The sequence below is a fragment of the Armigeres subalbatus genome, chromosome 2 (assembly GCF_024139115.2).
Source record: "Armigeres subalbatus isolate Guangzhou_Male chromosome 2, GZ_Asu_2, whole genome shotgun sequence".
Classification (NCBI taxonomy): domain Eukaryota; kingdom Metazoa; phylum Arthropoda; class Insecta; order Diptera; family Culicidae; genus Armigeres; species Armigeres subalbatus.
Window position 1 is genome coordinate 402,131,186 of NC_085140.1, and position 12,678 is coordinate 402,143,863.

The 12,678-nt window shown below is 41.2% G+C and overlaps 3 protein-coding genes and 1 long non-coding RNA gene across 5 annotated transcripts; 1 reads left to right on the forward strand and 3 right to left on the reverse strand.

Moving 5' to 3' along the window:
* Positions 1-1,043: 1,043 nt before the first annotated feature.
* Positions 1,044-2,771, reverse strand: LOC134213309 (probable 26S proteasome non-ATPase regulatory subunit 3). Its single transcript, XM_062692257.1, has one exon. It carries the CDS (start codon positions 2,663-2,665, stop codon positions 1,184-1,186), a length of 1,482 nt encoding a protein of 493 aa, XP_062548241.1. The 5' UTR covers positions 2,666-2,771; the 3' UTR covers positions 1,044-1,183.
* Positions 2,772-3,004: 233 nt separating this feature from the next.
* LOC134213310 (calcium load-activated calcium channel) lies at positions 3,005-4,379 on the forward strand. Of its 2 annotated transcripts, XM_062692260.1 has the most exons (6): positions 3,005-3,077; positions 3,157-3,251; positions 3,311-3,388; positions 3,448-3,622; positions 3,796-4,038; positions 4,101-4,379. In XM_062692260.1, exons 2-5 carry the CDS (start codon positions 3,191-3,193, stop codon positions 4,031-4,033), a joined length of 552 nt encoding a protein of 183 aa, XP_062548244.1. In that variant the 5' UTR covers positions 3,005-3,077; positions 3,157-3,190; the 3' UTR covers positions 4,034-4,038; positions 4,101-4,379. The 2 variants fall into 2 exon arrangements, with proteins under 2 accessions (XP_062548244.1, XP_062548243.1); XM_062692259.1 differs by having other exon boundaries at positions 3,796-4,379.
* LOC134213308 (FAD-dependent oxidoreductase domain-containing protein 1) lies at positions 4,380-7,476 on the reverse strand. Its single transcript, XM_062692256.1, has 2 exons — positions 5,574-7,476; positions 4,380-4,550 (listed from the first exon to the last, which is right to left on the reverse strand). The coding sequence occupies exons 1-2, from the start codon at positions 6,961-6,963 to the stop codon at positions 4,411-4,413; spliced, it is 1,530 nt and encodes a 509-aa protein (XP_062548240.1). The 5' UTR covers positions 6,964-7,476; the 3' UTR covers positions 4,380-4,410.
* Positions 7,477-7,825: 349 nt separating this feature from the next.
* On the reverse strand, positions 7,826-8,727 carry LOC134217560 (uncharacterized). The gene is made up of 4 exons (XR_009981091.1): positions 8,676-8,727; positions 8,399-8,606; positions 8,063-8,338; positions 7,826-7,996 (listed from the first exon to the last, which is right to left on the reverse strand). It is a non-coding gene; the product is annotated as an uncharacterized LOC134217560 (long non-coding RNA).
* Between the last annotated feature and the right edge of the window lie 3,951 nt (positions 8,728-12,678).

Here is a 12,678-nt window from a genome sequence, read left to right on the forward strand (position 1 = left end):
TCATTATGCGAATGGAAAAAACGCAGCGGTATCCATGTCACATGCGGAAGAGTGCATTGAATATGTACGCGTGTACGATTTACCTCCAGAAGTTGCTGACTCTGAGTTAGTTGCGGTGCTGGGAAAATATGGGAAAGTGAAGAAAGTCGCTCGGAAAAAGTTTCCGGCTGTTTCGACGCTTATACATACAGGTGTACGCGGCGTTTATATGGACGTGAGGGAAGAAATTCCTACCTCGCTTCATTTTTTCAATAGGAAGGGAAACATTTTTTACAACGGCAACAAAAATAAATGTTTCCTTTGTAAGACGGATGGTCACTGGATGAATTCTTGCCCCAACAGGAAAACAAGGAAGCAGAATGTGAAGAAAAGTCATGAGACCGGTAAGCAGCAGGAAAAAGAAAAGGGAGACAGTCCTAATGTTACGTTTCCTGGTGTAATAGCAGGAGAGGAATCGTTGGAAAATAAGGCAAAACGGTCGGAGGTAGCGCAAGAGGATAACGAAATCGAAATGAACGAGCCGACGGTGATGTTCGAAGGGAATAGAAAGAAACTACCAAACGAGGAAAAGGAATTGAAGGAGATGCAGAAGGAAAATGAAGCGGATCAGCAGTGTACGCTGCATCAAAGGAAAAAACCGCTATTTCGAGCAAAAACCCCTTCGTTCAAGCTTCCAAGAAAGAACTGTTATTAATTATATAAATTTTAAATAGTTGTGTAATGACTGATTCTGGCTCCGTAGAGTTGTTTTTACGACATCTGAGCCTGCCAAATAAAGAAACTGAACAAAAAAAGCCTGGGGCCTTCATGGAAATGCCAATAGAATACAAAGTTAAAAAGCAGGCCAAGTTCCAGTTGGAATGTAGAGGCATTGAAGAAGAAGTGCTACAGGTGTGAACCAGCCTGAAGGATGACATAAGGTCATGTTGATTCGCAATCGGGCGAATGTTAGGCCAGATAGAAGAATCAAAGGATGTTACTTTACCTACTGAATACGTATCCGATGCATATGGGTGTGTCTTTGAATATGTACCAGTTCCAAATACAGTTTCCCAGGGCTTGCTCTGACTTTATTAGATATCAATAATCAATTTAGGTATAGGTATATTAATAATGTAAATTTCAATCGTTCACAAAAGCAAATTGATTCTTGAGTGTCTCATACTCAACACGGCGCCACATTTTAGAAACCATCATCATCCTCCTCGGCCATTTCTTTGGCGAGTTCCAGGTCCTGTTGCTCGCGTTCGCGACGCTCCTCGGCACTTTCCAGCTCCTTACCGTACGACTTCGGTGGATATCGCATGGCCTTGACACTCTGGTTGTGCAAATCCAAACAGAAGCTGATGCGCTGATGAAACGCCAACTGCGGTTCGCGTGTCGAGTAGATATCGGTGCTCTCCTTGCTGCGCATGTAGCCCTTCTCCGGGTCCAGTGTGGCCTCGATCACCCCATCTCTAATGGCTTTGGCCACGATAAATTCGGCATCTTCGTGGGAATCCAACCCTAGCTTACGGGCGATGTCTTGCGGACTGATGCGGCTGTACGATAACCCAATTGAACGAATAGCCGTCTTGATGACGTTATGACGGAGACGAATGATCAAGGTGAAAGTGTGATCCTGACGAAATTGGTCGCCGAAGTTCTCCAAAACTTCTCCAAAGCGCTGCAGATTTCCCAATCGAACGGCTTGGGTAAGCTGGAAATATGGGCCTAGGGAACGACGAAGCGCAGACTGCCGGAAGACTTGTCGTTCCGGAATGTCACCAAGCAGAAGTTCCACCACGATGACCAACTTTTGAACAGTTTGACGAAAACCGACGGCTGCCTGTTGAGGAGCTTTGCGTAGGGCTTGAACTAGATGTTTATGAGCAGCACTGTAATCCAATTTGGCTGCCTTGATTCGGCCCAAGTAGTAAAGAAAACGGGCCCATTCGTTATTGCTGGCCGTTTCCGGGAAAACCGATTTGTTGACCAACTTATCTGCTTGATCATAAAGAGAATAATGCAAATAGTTTCTCAGCAGGCAATTAATCAGCACAGCTTGACCTTCAAAATCGTTCCTTAACGTAGCGGTCCTCAGTCTCGAATGCAAGAATCCTCGAATACTTTCTAACTCGTTATTTAACTCGGCAACTCTCGAGTGATAGAAGTAACTCTTAGCCGCAATAAGGTCTAAAGAGCGTCTATTTTGTCCGACGATTTTGGCCATCAAATCTTGGGAACATTTAGAGGCTTTCTCCAGTTCATTTTTGTCTAAAAGTCTCACCAACAGCAACAGATGAAAATAGGCATCTACCTCCGGAAGTGGACTTTTGATCGCAGCTCGCGGTCTAGGCATCTCCGGTTCCTGCATGCCCTCCGGATAGTCCTCAATGTATGCCATGATTCCGTCTCGTTCCGGACCGGAGGGGAACAGCTGCACTGCCAACGACCGCACCACCACCAAACCTAGCTTCCTTCTGGTGTTCGGAAGCGACCTCAGCACACGCAGAATGAATCGCGGTTCCTTGCTAGTTACAGCTTTGTCGATCTGCCGTGCGTGCTCACGAATCTCCTGCACCGTCAGCAGTTCGGCATCTTTTTTCGCGGCTTCCACGTCCTCGGCGCTCTCCATTTCCACATCCTGGGTAGCCGGAGCTGGTTCGGCCGTTTGGGTAACCATTGTAGTACGTTGTCTGTTCACGGAAATTGGATGATTTTACAAAATTGAGCACTATTTTTACGCACTGATACAGAAGTGGCTTTTCAACAAAAAGTGACTGAAAAGCTGCTGTCAAACAGATTTATGTCGAGTCATGGAAATTCGAGCAGTGCGAAGTTGACGGCGATGACACTTAAGGTTGAAGAGGTGTGATTTGCTGGAAAACTGAAAAAATGAGTAGTTTTGTTTGAATAATTTTCATAACTTTATCAAAATTTGAATTTGTTTACAACAGTGTGTATAGAAGCATTGTCATAATTCGGGTAGAAATTTTTAACTGTGTAATGAAGTGAAAAAAAATGTGACGTGAAATCGTTCTGTCAAACGAACGTCCCTCATCGGCATCGGTCGCAGCTAGAACAAATTTAGGAAGGTACTTGCAATTTACCAAAGAACTTCATTAATTATCCTGGTTCCTGGGTTTCTACTATTGACTTTTTTGTATTAATTAGATTATTTCACGCCGAAACATTTCCATCCGCTGAAATGTGGTCCGACACCTTACTGATTGTGTTCATATCAGTGTGCACAGCATTTCTCGGTGAAGGTGAGTATTTTTTATTGCCGATTATAGACCTCCTGTATGTCGGAATTATCTTCCTACAGGCCTAACCTGGTTGATGGTCTATCGAACAGAAAAGTATCAGAAACTGAAGGGAGAAGTAGAGAAACAGAGCAAGAAACGTGAGTACTGCCCAAAATTGACCTTGAAGGTATTTGGTACATAGGAAACTTAATTTCAGTGGAAAAGCGGAAGGAAACTCACGGAGATTCTCTGGACAAATCGCATAAGAAGAAAATCGAGCGGGATGAAGAAAAACTCAAAAACAATAATCGGGATCTTTCCTTGGTCAAGATGAAATCGATGTTCGCAACAGGTTTCGCTTTCACGGCCCTGCTCAGCATGTTCAACAGCATGTAAGTTTTGATTCGGGACTAGTAATTGTTTATTCGGATGTCTTTGCAATGTCTTCTGACGCAACCCTATATCAAGTTCTCCTGCACAAGTATCCCGTTCGTAGGCTTAAATTGTTTCAGGGATCCGGTGCTTGGAAGAAAAAACATTCAGCATTGATTTTTATGTGTTCTAGCTTTGACGGTCGCATAGTAGCACGTTTGCCATTTACGCCTATCTCATGGATACAAGGGCTCAGTCATCGCAACCTGCCCGGGGACGACTATACCGAGTGTTCGTTCATCTTCCTGTACATTCTGTGCACGATGTCCATTCGCCAAAATATTCAGAAACTGTTGGGTTTTGCACCTTCTCGGGCGGCCAGCAAACAAGCTGGTGGATTGTTTGGCCCTACGCCAGGACAATTCAAATAATTCCGGTTCGCTGAACCAGAGTGTGAGTAGTCAAATTTAATTCTAACGTTTTTTTTTGTTTTTATAGAGATTTGCTTTAAGTATGCTAAACAATAAGTCTAAGAAGTTTCGTAATGTGAGAAACAATTTCTTCACTGGGGTTTCGTCTTAGACCGAATTACTTCATCCAGCTATTTATTAGACAGACCAGGAAGTTATTTTCTCAGCTGTCTCATACTCGTTATGTAGTTCGCTCAATCGTCTTCAACTATCAATAAATTCTCATCTATACTTAATGCCACTTCTAGGGGCATAATGTACATTTGATAAAGTAATAAGAAAAGTGAATGAAATTACCACAAAACTATTAGAGTTAATCATTTTATTTCTCAACAATATCACACAATGTTCGCTTCGAAAAGGGGCTGATCTACTAGTATTCGGTCAAAACCGAACCTCGTTAGATCAATCGTCCTAAAGTCGCCATCGATGATCATCTCAGAAATCGCTCGTCCAACTGCTGGTGTTTGTTGAATGCCTACAAATAGAATAATTAAAATTTATTTTATCCAAACCACAATGTGAAACTATTCACAATTCAAAGAGTTTTTGAATCAAGCGTGAGTTGAAACACGCCAGAAAAATCTCCCAAAAAAAGAACGATTCGACTCATTCATTTGAATTGCAAAATTTGTGTGCTCCCCATTGCGAATTCTTGCATGTGTAAACATTAATTCAAGCATAATTTTTCATAACGACGTATGTAACAATTACGAGGATTCGAGAAATCCTTTGCAGAAAGTTGGCAAAACTTTTTCTAAAACTGTTTTAAAACTAAATACTTTTTTCCGCTGGCATGCATCATTACATGACACGTAATAAACGTGCTTCATAGCAAAGCTCAGTTCATTCAAATTCACTGTGAAAAACGATAAAATTATACATACACCGGTATGCTACACGTACGTCGGTGTACATTGGTCGGTTTTCCATAGTTGCACGATTGACGCAACTGCAGTTTTGTTTTGTTTTGCTTTTTTTGTTACATAGGTCGCTCTTAGTTCCCATATGTTAAAGCGACGTATGTAACACTGAGACTTCAAAAATAGAAATTTTTACATACGTCGATTCGCAAAAAGATCGAATTAAAGAATTTTAAGATCTGAAATCAGTAAAATCGATGCGTATTATATAAAGCCGCGTGTGATTGTCACGTTGTATTAAAAACCCCGTTTTGTTTACTTTTGTTACATACGTCGTTATGAAAAATTTTGCTTGAATTTTGCCTTCTAGGGAAGATCCATAAAGTACGTCACGCAAAAATTGGCGATTTTCGACCCCCCCCTCCCCCCTTTGTCACACTTTTTGTATTAAACCTCTAAAATTTTTGTATGAGTCGTCACGCTGCTCGGAACCCCCCCTCCCCTCTAGGAGCGTGACGTACTTTGTGGATGGTCCCCTATTAGTTATGAATTGATTTTTCGGCAAATAGGTGAAACATAAAATTGCTGGTAAATAGGTTAAAAAACGAGTTTGAATGATATTTGAAAAGCATATTTACCGTGTCCACTGAATCCTGTCGCGATGTACATGTTATTATAGTACGGATGGGGTCCAATAATCCCATTCTCGTCGAACGTATTGTACTCATAAAACCCTGCCCAAGCGCTCTTCACTTTGACTGCTTCGAAATTTGGCACCAACTTCGCCAGATTCGGCCACACACTGTTGTCGAAGTAGGAATGATCCACGTCCAAATTATCCACCGAAGGTTCCTCTGACGGTAAAGGGCTCTTACCGGCAAGGTAATTTCCACCCAATCCGTCCCGGCGGAAGTAGGTACCGGTGGGGTCGATCGTAAGGGGTGTATTTATTCCCGGTCCACGATCATTCTCGCACTGGAACACATAAACGAAGCGCTTCCTGGGTTCCACCGGGAGCGGTATCGATAGCATCCCCTTTCCGGTGCCGATTCGTGCTAATTTTGCTACCTCTCCGGACTGAGCCCCGGCTGCAATTATCACAATGGAAAATTTTACATCCCGAATTTCACCGTTCTTCATTTTCAGGTATGCTCTATCGGTTCCCTCATATTCTCCAGGCCTGATTCCCTCGGCAAGAATATGAGGATTTTTTTGAAATTCAAATCCTACCAGCTCAGCTTCCGTATAGTGGGCGCCATACTCGATTGCACGCTTCTTAAATCCCCACAGCAATGCCCATGGGTCGAACCACCCCTCCTTTTCCAACCCATGACACCCAACAGCTATGCCTTCGGTGTTGATCCAGGGAAATCGTTCCTTAAGGCGCGACGCCGTTAAAATTTCATTTTTTGCACCCAACGTATTTTGTAATTTGGAATTTTCTTGCAGCTGTTCGGCTCCCTGCTCCGAGGCCAACATCAGATAGCCAAAAGGTGTGAAATTCACAGCAACATCATTCCCCAAGTGATCCTTTACGTTCCTTAAGAAATCCGCACCGTATAGACTCATTTGGATGTTTTCGACGACGGAAAACTGTTGCCTTAAACCACCGACAGACAAGCACGTGGAAGCTTTCTGATAAGTGGCATCCTTTTCCACCACCACAACATTCAATCCGGCTCGAGCCCGTTTCTTCAACCAGTACGCAATGGACGATCCAACGCCACCTCCACCAATGATGAGCACGTCACACTGACTCTGATATTCTTCCCTGCGATAACGCTCCAGATAGTTATCTTCCTTTTCCGAAGTTTTCTTACCAGGCAAAAAAAAATTCGCGGCTCTCTTTATATCATTGCCAAGGATTTTGACTGTTCGTGACACAGGATTCTCTGTATTGGCTTCAACGTGATTTGGTTTATAGCCATCATCTTTGCGTCCGGAACTTGATTTTCTTACCCGAAGTGCTGCCACCGTTCGTTGCTCTCGCGGAAGGATCGGTAACAAGTTTCTGCTCAAACGAAGCATTTTGAATCGTTACTGATGAATGCTGATGCTAACGTGGAATGGTTCCGCTTGTACGCCAACTGTTAGTTCCACTTTTATGTTATCTTATCAGTATTTAAGTGTACCTTTGTTTATTCTTCATTTAGCAACGCCTGGTTGTTTACGCCCCGATGAACGTCTATTTGCGTGGCTCAATGAAAATGCATATTCATTTCCCGCACTGAAGAGTTTAATGTTTTTAAAATTCTATTTTCCGTATAGACTGTTGAAAAGTATGTAATTTTATTGCCGAACTGTTCTTAACAATGTTATGATCGGGTCAACGAATCTGTGGCTGATCCTGTTATGTAACGTATAGTAATAATGACTAAAAGCTTATTGGCCGATTTCTTTGTATTGTTGTTAACCTCAGTTATCTTATCATGCACTTAAATTTACTATTTATTTAATTGTAATTTATTTTAGAAAAATAAGGAGCCTAGCTTTCGTTTCATGAATACCTTTTACTCAAAGTGTGATAAGTATGACAGTACGACCGTTCGACCAATAAACGTGAAATTGTTTGTAAACAAACACACTATACACGCTTACTTCAGTTCACCCAAATATGGGTGAAGAGTACCTAAAATCCCCAAAAGTGCACATACCTAGATATGGGTAAATCACCGTTCACCCATATTTGGGTGTTTCAGTATATGAACAGTTTATAGGTGAATATTACCCAAATTTAGGTACTTTTTTGAACTTTTACCTGAGGTCCTTTCTATTATGGATTCAAAATTGCATTTTGCGTTTTCCGATTTCGGAAGAAACAATTGTTAATATCAAACAAAACTGTATTTACAAATAATCTTTATTTTTGTATATAATATACATTCCCCCAATATTATTTTTTAAAAGGGTATAAACCGCGTTTTATGTTATGCCGATGCAATATATGGCCCAACAGCATTCCTGCCTGCTTCACGGTTGGGAACAACTCGTTGCGGAGATCATGTAGATTGGTGATTTGGTGGTGATTTTCATCTGGTCTCATGGCTGTTGCTTGCCAGTTCTGTGAACGAGGAAGAAAAATTATATCAATTAGAGAATGAAAGTATTGGTAGTGATTAAGTTTTACCTGATGATGATGCTACCATCCGTATCTCATGGATTATATGGACGGTTATGGGGGCCGACAAGGGCTGCTGCTTCCGGTTTCCCTCTGCTTCCGAAGTGCATTGCTACGGGCCAGGTCTACGCCGAGCTCTACACCACCCTTTGAAAAAGATTTATGTAAATGGTACATTCCATTGCGTTCCAGAAACTCCGGGTAAATCAGTGGGACTGCTGCTCCTGGTTTACCGGATGTTTACACTGCTGCGATACTTGCCCTTTCGGAAAAGATTCCCAATACCTACGAAAAGATCAAACAATGTAATATAAGAAATTATCAATCAGGTCAAGATGTACTTACGTATGCTGCTGATTCGGTGGGAATCATCTTTTCCGCATTTCATAGCGTTCCGGAAACGCTGGCGGGATCAGCAGGCGCGCTGGTTAGCTGCTGGCTAGTTGTCAATAGATGTTCCGCTGCTGCTATAGTATCCATGAAGGAAGAGCATGCTGCTGCAATTTTGTAGTGCACCACCCTCCTCGGTGAAATATAACAGTTGGTTCGAAACCTGCGAATAGAATAAATTATAAAATAAATAACTTAGAAGATGAATTTCAACGATTATGTATTTTCTTACCATTTAGTCCGCATTCTGGTGGTTTTGAAGCTCTGAATCCATTTTATGAAATTTGTCAAAACAATTTTTTTCATCCAAATTTGGGTAAAGAAAATAACGCATAAATGGGTAAACTATAGATTTACCTATATTATAGGTCAATTTTACCAACTTTTTCGGTAAAATTCGCCTATAATATGGGTATTGCTTAAGAATCAAGTACCTATTTATGGGTGAACTGAACTAAGCGTGTATACACGCTAATCTGAAACAATCCAACACGCTCGTTCGTCTGAATTCAAATTTGGGTCAGATTTTGAGATTGAGTGAGAGAGTGATGAGTGAGAGAAAGTGAGTGAGAATGAGTTAGAGCGAGTGATTGAGAATGAGTTAGAGCGAGTGAGTGAGAATGAGTTAGAGCAAGTGAGTGAGAATGAGTTAGAGCGACTGAGTGAAAATGAGTTAGAGCGAGTGGATGAGAATGAGTAAGAGCGAGTCTCACTATGCACTATTTCTCAATTATCACTGCTCACTTTTCACTTCTCACTTCTTAGTACTCATTTCTCATTTTAATCTTCTTACTTCTCATTCTCAATTTCCATTTTTCACTAATCAGTTCACTTCTCACAACTCATTTTTTCACTTATCATTCTTCACTTCTCACTTCTTACTAGTCACTTTTCACTTTTCTTTTCTCACTCTTCATAACTCAGTTCATACTCTTCACTTCTCGCGTCACATTCTCACTACTCATTACACTACTCATTTCTCACTACTCAACTCTCACTCAAAGGCGAGACTCTTGGCGAGACCCTCATGAGCATCATTATCGGTCGTGAGCATTTTAATCACCCGCGCAGCGCTTTCATTTTAGTTTCGTCACTCGTTTCCGTATCGGTCACTATTTTCGGCTCTCAATTTGGTCGCTGTATTCCGTACCGGTGACGTTTGACAGTTGACAGGTCATCAAATAGCAGCGCTCTTATCGCGCTACCAAATTTGGTCACCTATCAGTCGCGCTACTGTTATAGCAGCGTGTTTAGTACCGACCGGTAAAGTGTCAAGTAATGATATTCCGGAGACGAGCCAGCCTCGGGCTGAAAGTCTCCTTAATAAAGACACAAAAAAAAAGTAATGATATTGCGCTGCCAAACGGCTTAAACTCACCACCGGTAATCTTGCTCTAATAGTGTCTACACACAAAAAACAAAAATGGTTTTATAGAGAATTATACACTTTCCACCTGAAAGGTGCTTCATTTTCTTGAAAATGAAAACGAAATTGGTTCCAGTCAAAAATTTTCTTTCTGTTTTGCATGTACTCATTTTTTCAATGTAAAATTAAAAGTACATGCATTCAGCATAAAAATTGTAAAACTGTCAAATCAATCGTCAATCAACCTTGGGCGAAACAGAGAAAGGAAAAAAATCTACTCAGATCTGGGGCACCACGTAACAACAAGTGGTAAAAATATTGAATATAATAATTATTTACAAACATATTTTATGATTACCGATTTCATCTTTATATGACCCACATTTAGAAATTGATACATATTTATTCCGTATTGTGAAAAGATCGCACATACACAATATATTTATACCTGCATGGATATTTTCCCATAATGATATTGACTATTTTTTGACCATTAACGTATTGGGAACGCACATAGTGCCTCTCACTGTCATCAACAGCAGCTCTCGACTCTCGTCTCTCTCCCTTCAAAAGTGTGGAGGCGACAAAACAAAAAAATTTATAATTTTGTTCGGTAGTGCTATATAGCTGAATTTTGCAGTGTTTAGTGTTTTTAATTATAATTACGAATTCCGGCAAGTTGTGCCTTGAAAGAATCAGATCGGCACCTCATGGAATGGTTAACCGTGGCGTTCCGATGGTTTACGTCGTTTCCTGAAAAAAAAACACCAGAAACCACGGAAGTGCTAACTAACCCGCCAATGAATAATTCATTCGCGGGTTAGTATGGTATAGCGGGTACAGTAGCCGTTCGATAACTGCAAAATGTTTACTTTTCAGTTAACGAATGCTGTTCGATAATTGCAACGCATTCTAGATGTCAAACGGTTGTCAATCGACGTCAGATGCAATAAAAGTGCATCTAAATGTGCAGCGCAATGCAGCTGTCATTGAGTTTGACATCAGTTTGAAGCTTAGCGGTCCGATAACTGCAAAACTGTTGCAACTATCGAATTGCAGTTAAAAAGCATTGCAGTTAAATGACTTGCAGTTATCGAACGTCTACTGTATAGCACTTCCGTGGTTTCTGGTGTTTTCTTCCCAGGAAACGATTATTGTTTTTCGGCTGAAAAAAAATCGCTTTCACATGACACCGAAGTGAACTTCCGAAGCGCTGATCTTGCGGTATCGACAGGTAAGTTTTTTTTAACTAGAACTTAAAAAATGTCGGTGGCAGGTGCTTACTTATCATAATCAAACGGCACCCCGCTTTGGCCCGAAAATGGGCGCTGCTGTTTTATTGATAATCGAAGCAAGTCATTGTAGGTACCATTCGAGATACTTATGCGAATTCTTCTGTTACTTTTCCTACAGGTAATTTGCGGGTTTCGGCATTTCGAATGGACAGGAAATCCATAGCGCAGTGTTTACAGATCCCTACGATGCGCAAATGCCAGATGGCCATTTGCCACGGCAAATGGCAGTATTATTTCAAGGTGGCCACCTCCACGGCGTTACAAATCGTTGAAGAAAATGATGAAATAAAAAGCATGAATAAATAAAAATGATTAAATTTAATTTGGAAAGAAAAGTTGAATGGAGGGTTTGCGGGTGGGAGGTTTTTTGGGCAAATGAAATGTTTTTTGAACAAAAATATTCTACTTTCTTTTTTCACAGAGTAACCATTTTGATTTGACATTTCCACAATTTGCTTTGAATGTTCAAACTTTTAATTTCAGGGTGGTATGCGGCTGTCAAAACCATGGTTGTTGCAAAAGTTGGCGTACTTTTAATTTGAGCATACGCAACTCTCTATGAAAAAGAACCAATGCAACTTTTCATTTTAACCAATGTTTTTCTTAATTTTAATAATGATTTCTCTTTCTGTGTATTATTCCGTGTATAGTAGAAAATCGAAAATTTGTTTTCAATCAAATGAAATATCTGCAGTTATCAGACGTCGCAACTCATTTCTGATTAGTGCGCATGATAGTACATCCATGCGTGCATGATGCGCACTACTAATGAAATATTTCAAATTGTCGCGACTCGCGTCGCAGCGCGAGTGCTCAATCGCGCGGTCCGGTTTGGTGGCGGTCCGACAATATAGATAGTAGAATCTAGATGAGCGAAAGCATGGCTGAGTCGCTTTTTTGACCGTGCACACGCGCATATGACGTCACAGCCCTTAACATTTCCATTGAAATCGTGACGTCATGCTCGTTTGGAGACACGTTTGACAGTTCGTTTGGAGACAGAGGATTTATCTTCGCTCATCTATACAGTGATCGTTCGCTAATTGGGGCACGACCTCACCCCAACTAGCGAATGCCGTTCGCTAATTGGGGCGGTTTGACAAGCGTCAATGTTGTTTACTTTTTGCATTGAACAAAAGAAAATTTTACGCGCCAGAAAATATCGATCCCGCCAAACACGGAAACAAAACGTCAACGCGTTTTGACATCACATTCTGACGTTTAGCTGCTTTTTAATTGGGTTTCACCCCAATTAGCGAACCCCCAACTAAAAAGCGCCCCAACTAGAAAAACCTCAATTAGCGAACGTTCACTGTATATTCCACTGTCTATAGTGTCTATCTGGGTACTGCGGATAGAGCCGCTTTTCTGCGCTCAAGCCAGCAGAGGGATATTTTGAAATCACTCCCATAAACAAAATTATTTTGCAGTTACCTGGCTGTCAAACATTTCCCGCTCTTCGAATTTCTCTTTCCACGCTGCATGAGAGTGCACAAATGCGCTAGACTCTACATGACTTTACGATTGTTTACATACATTCATGCTCCGTTCAGCTGCTGAATCTCGTGAAATTT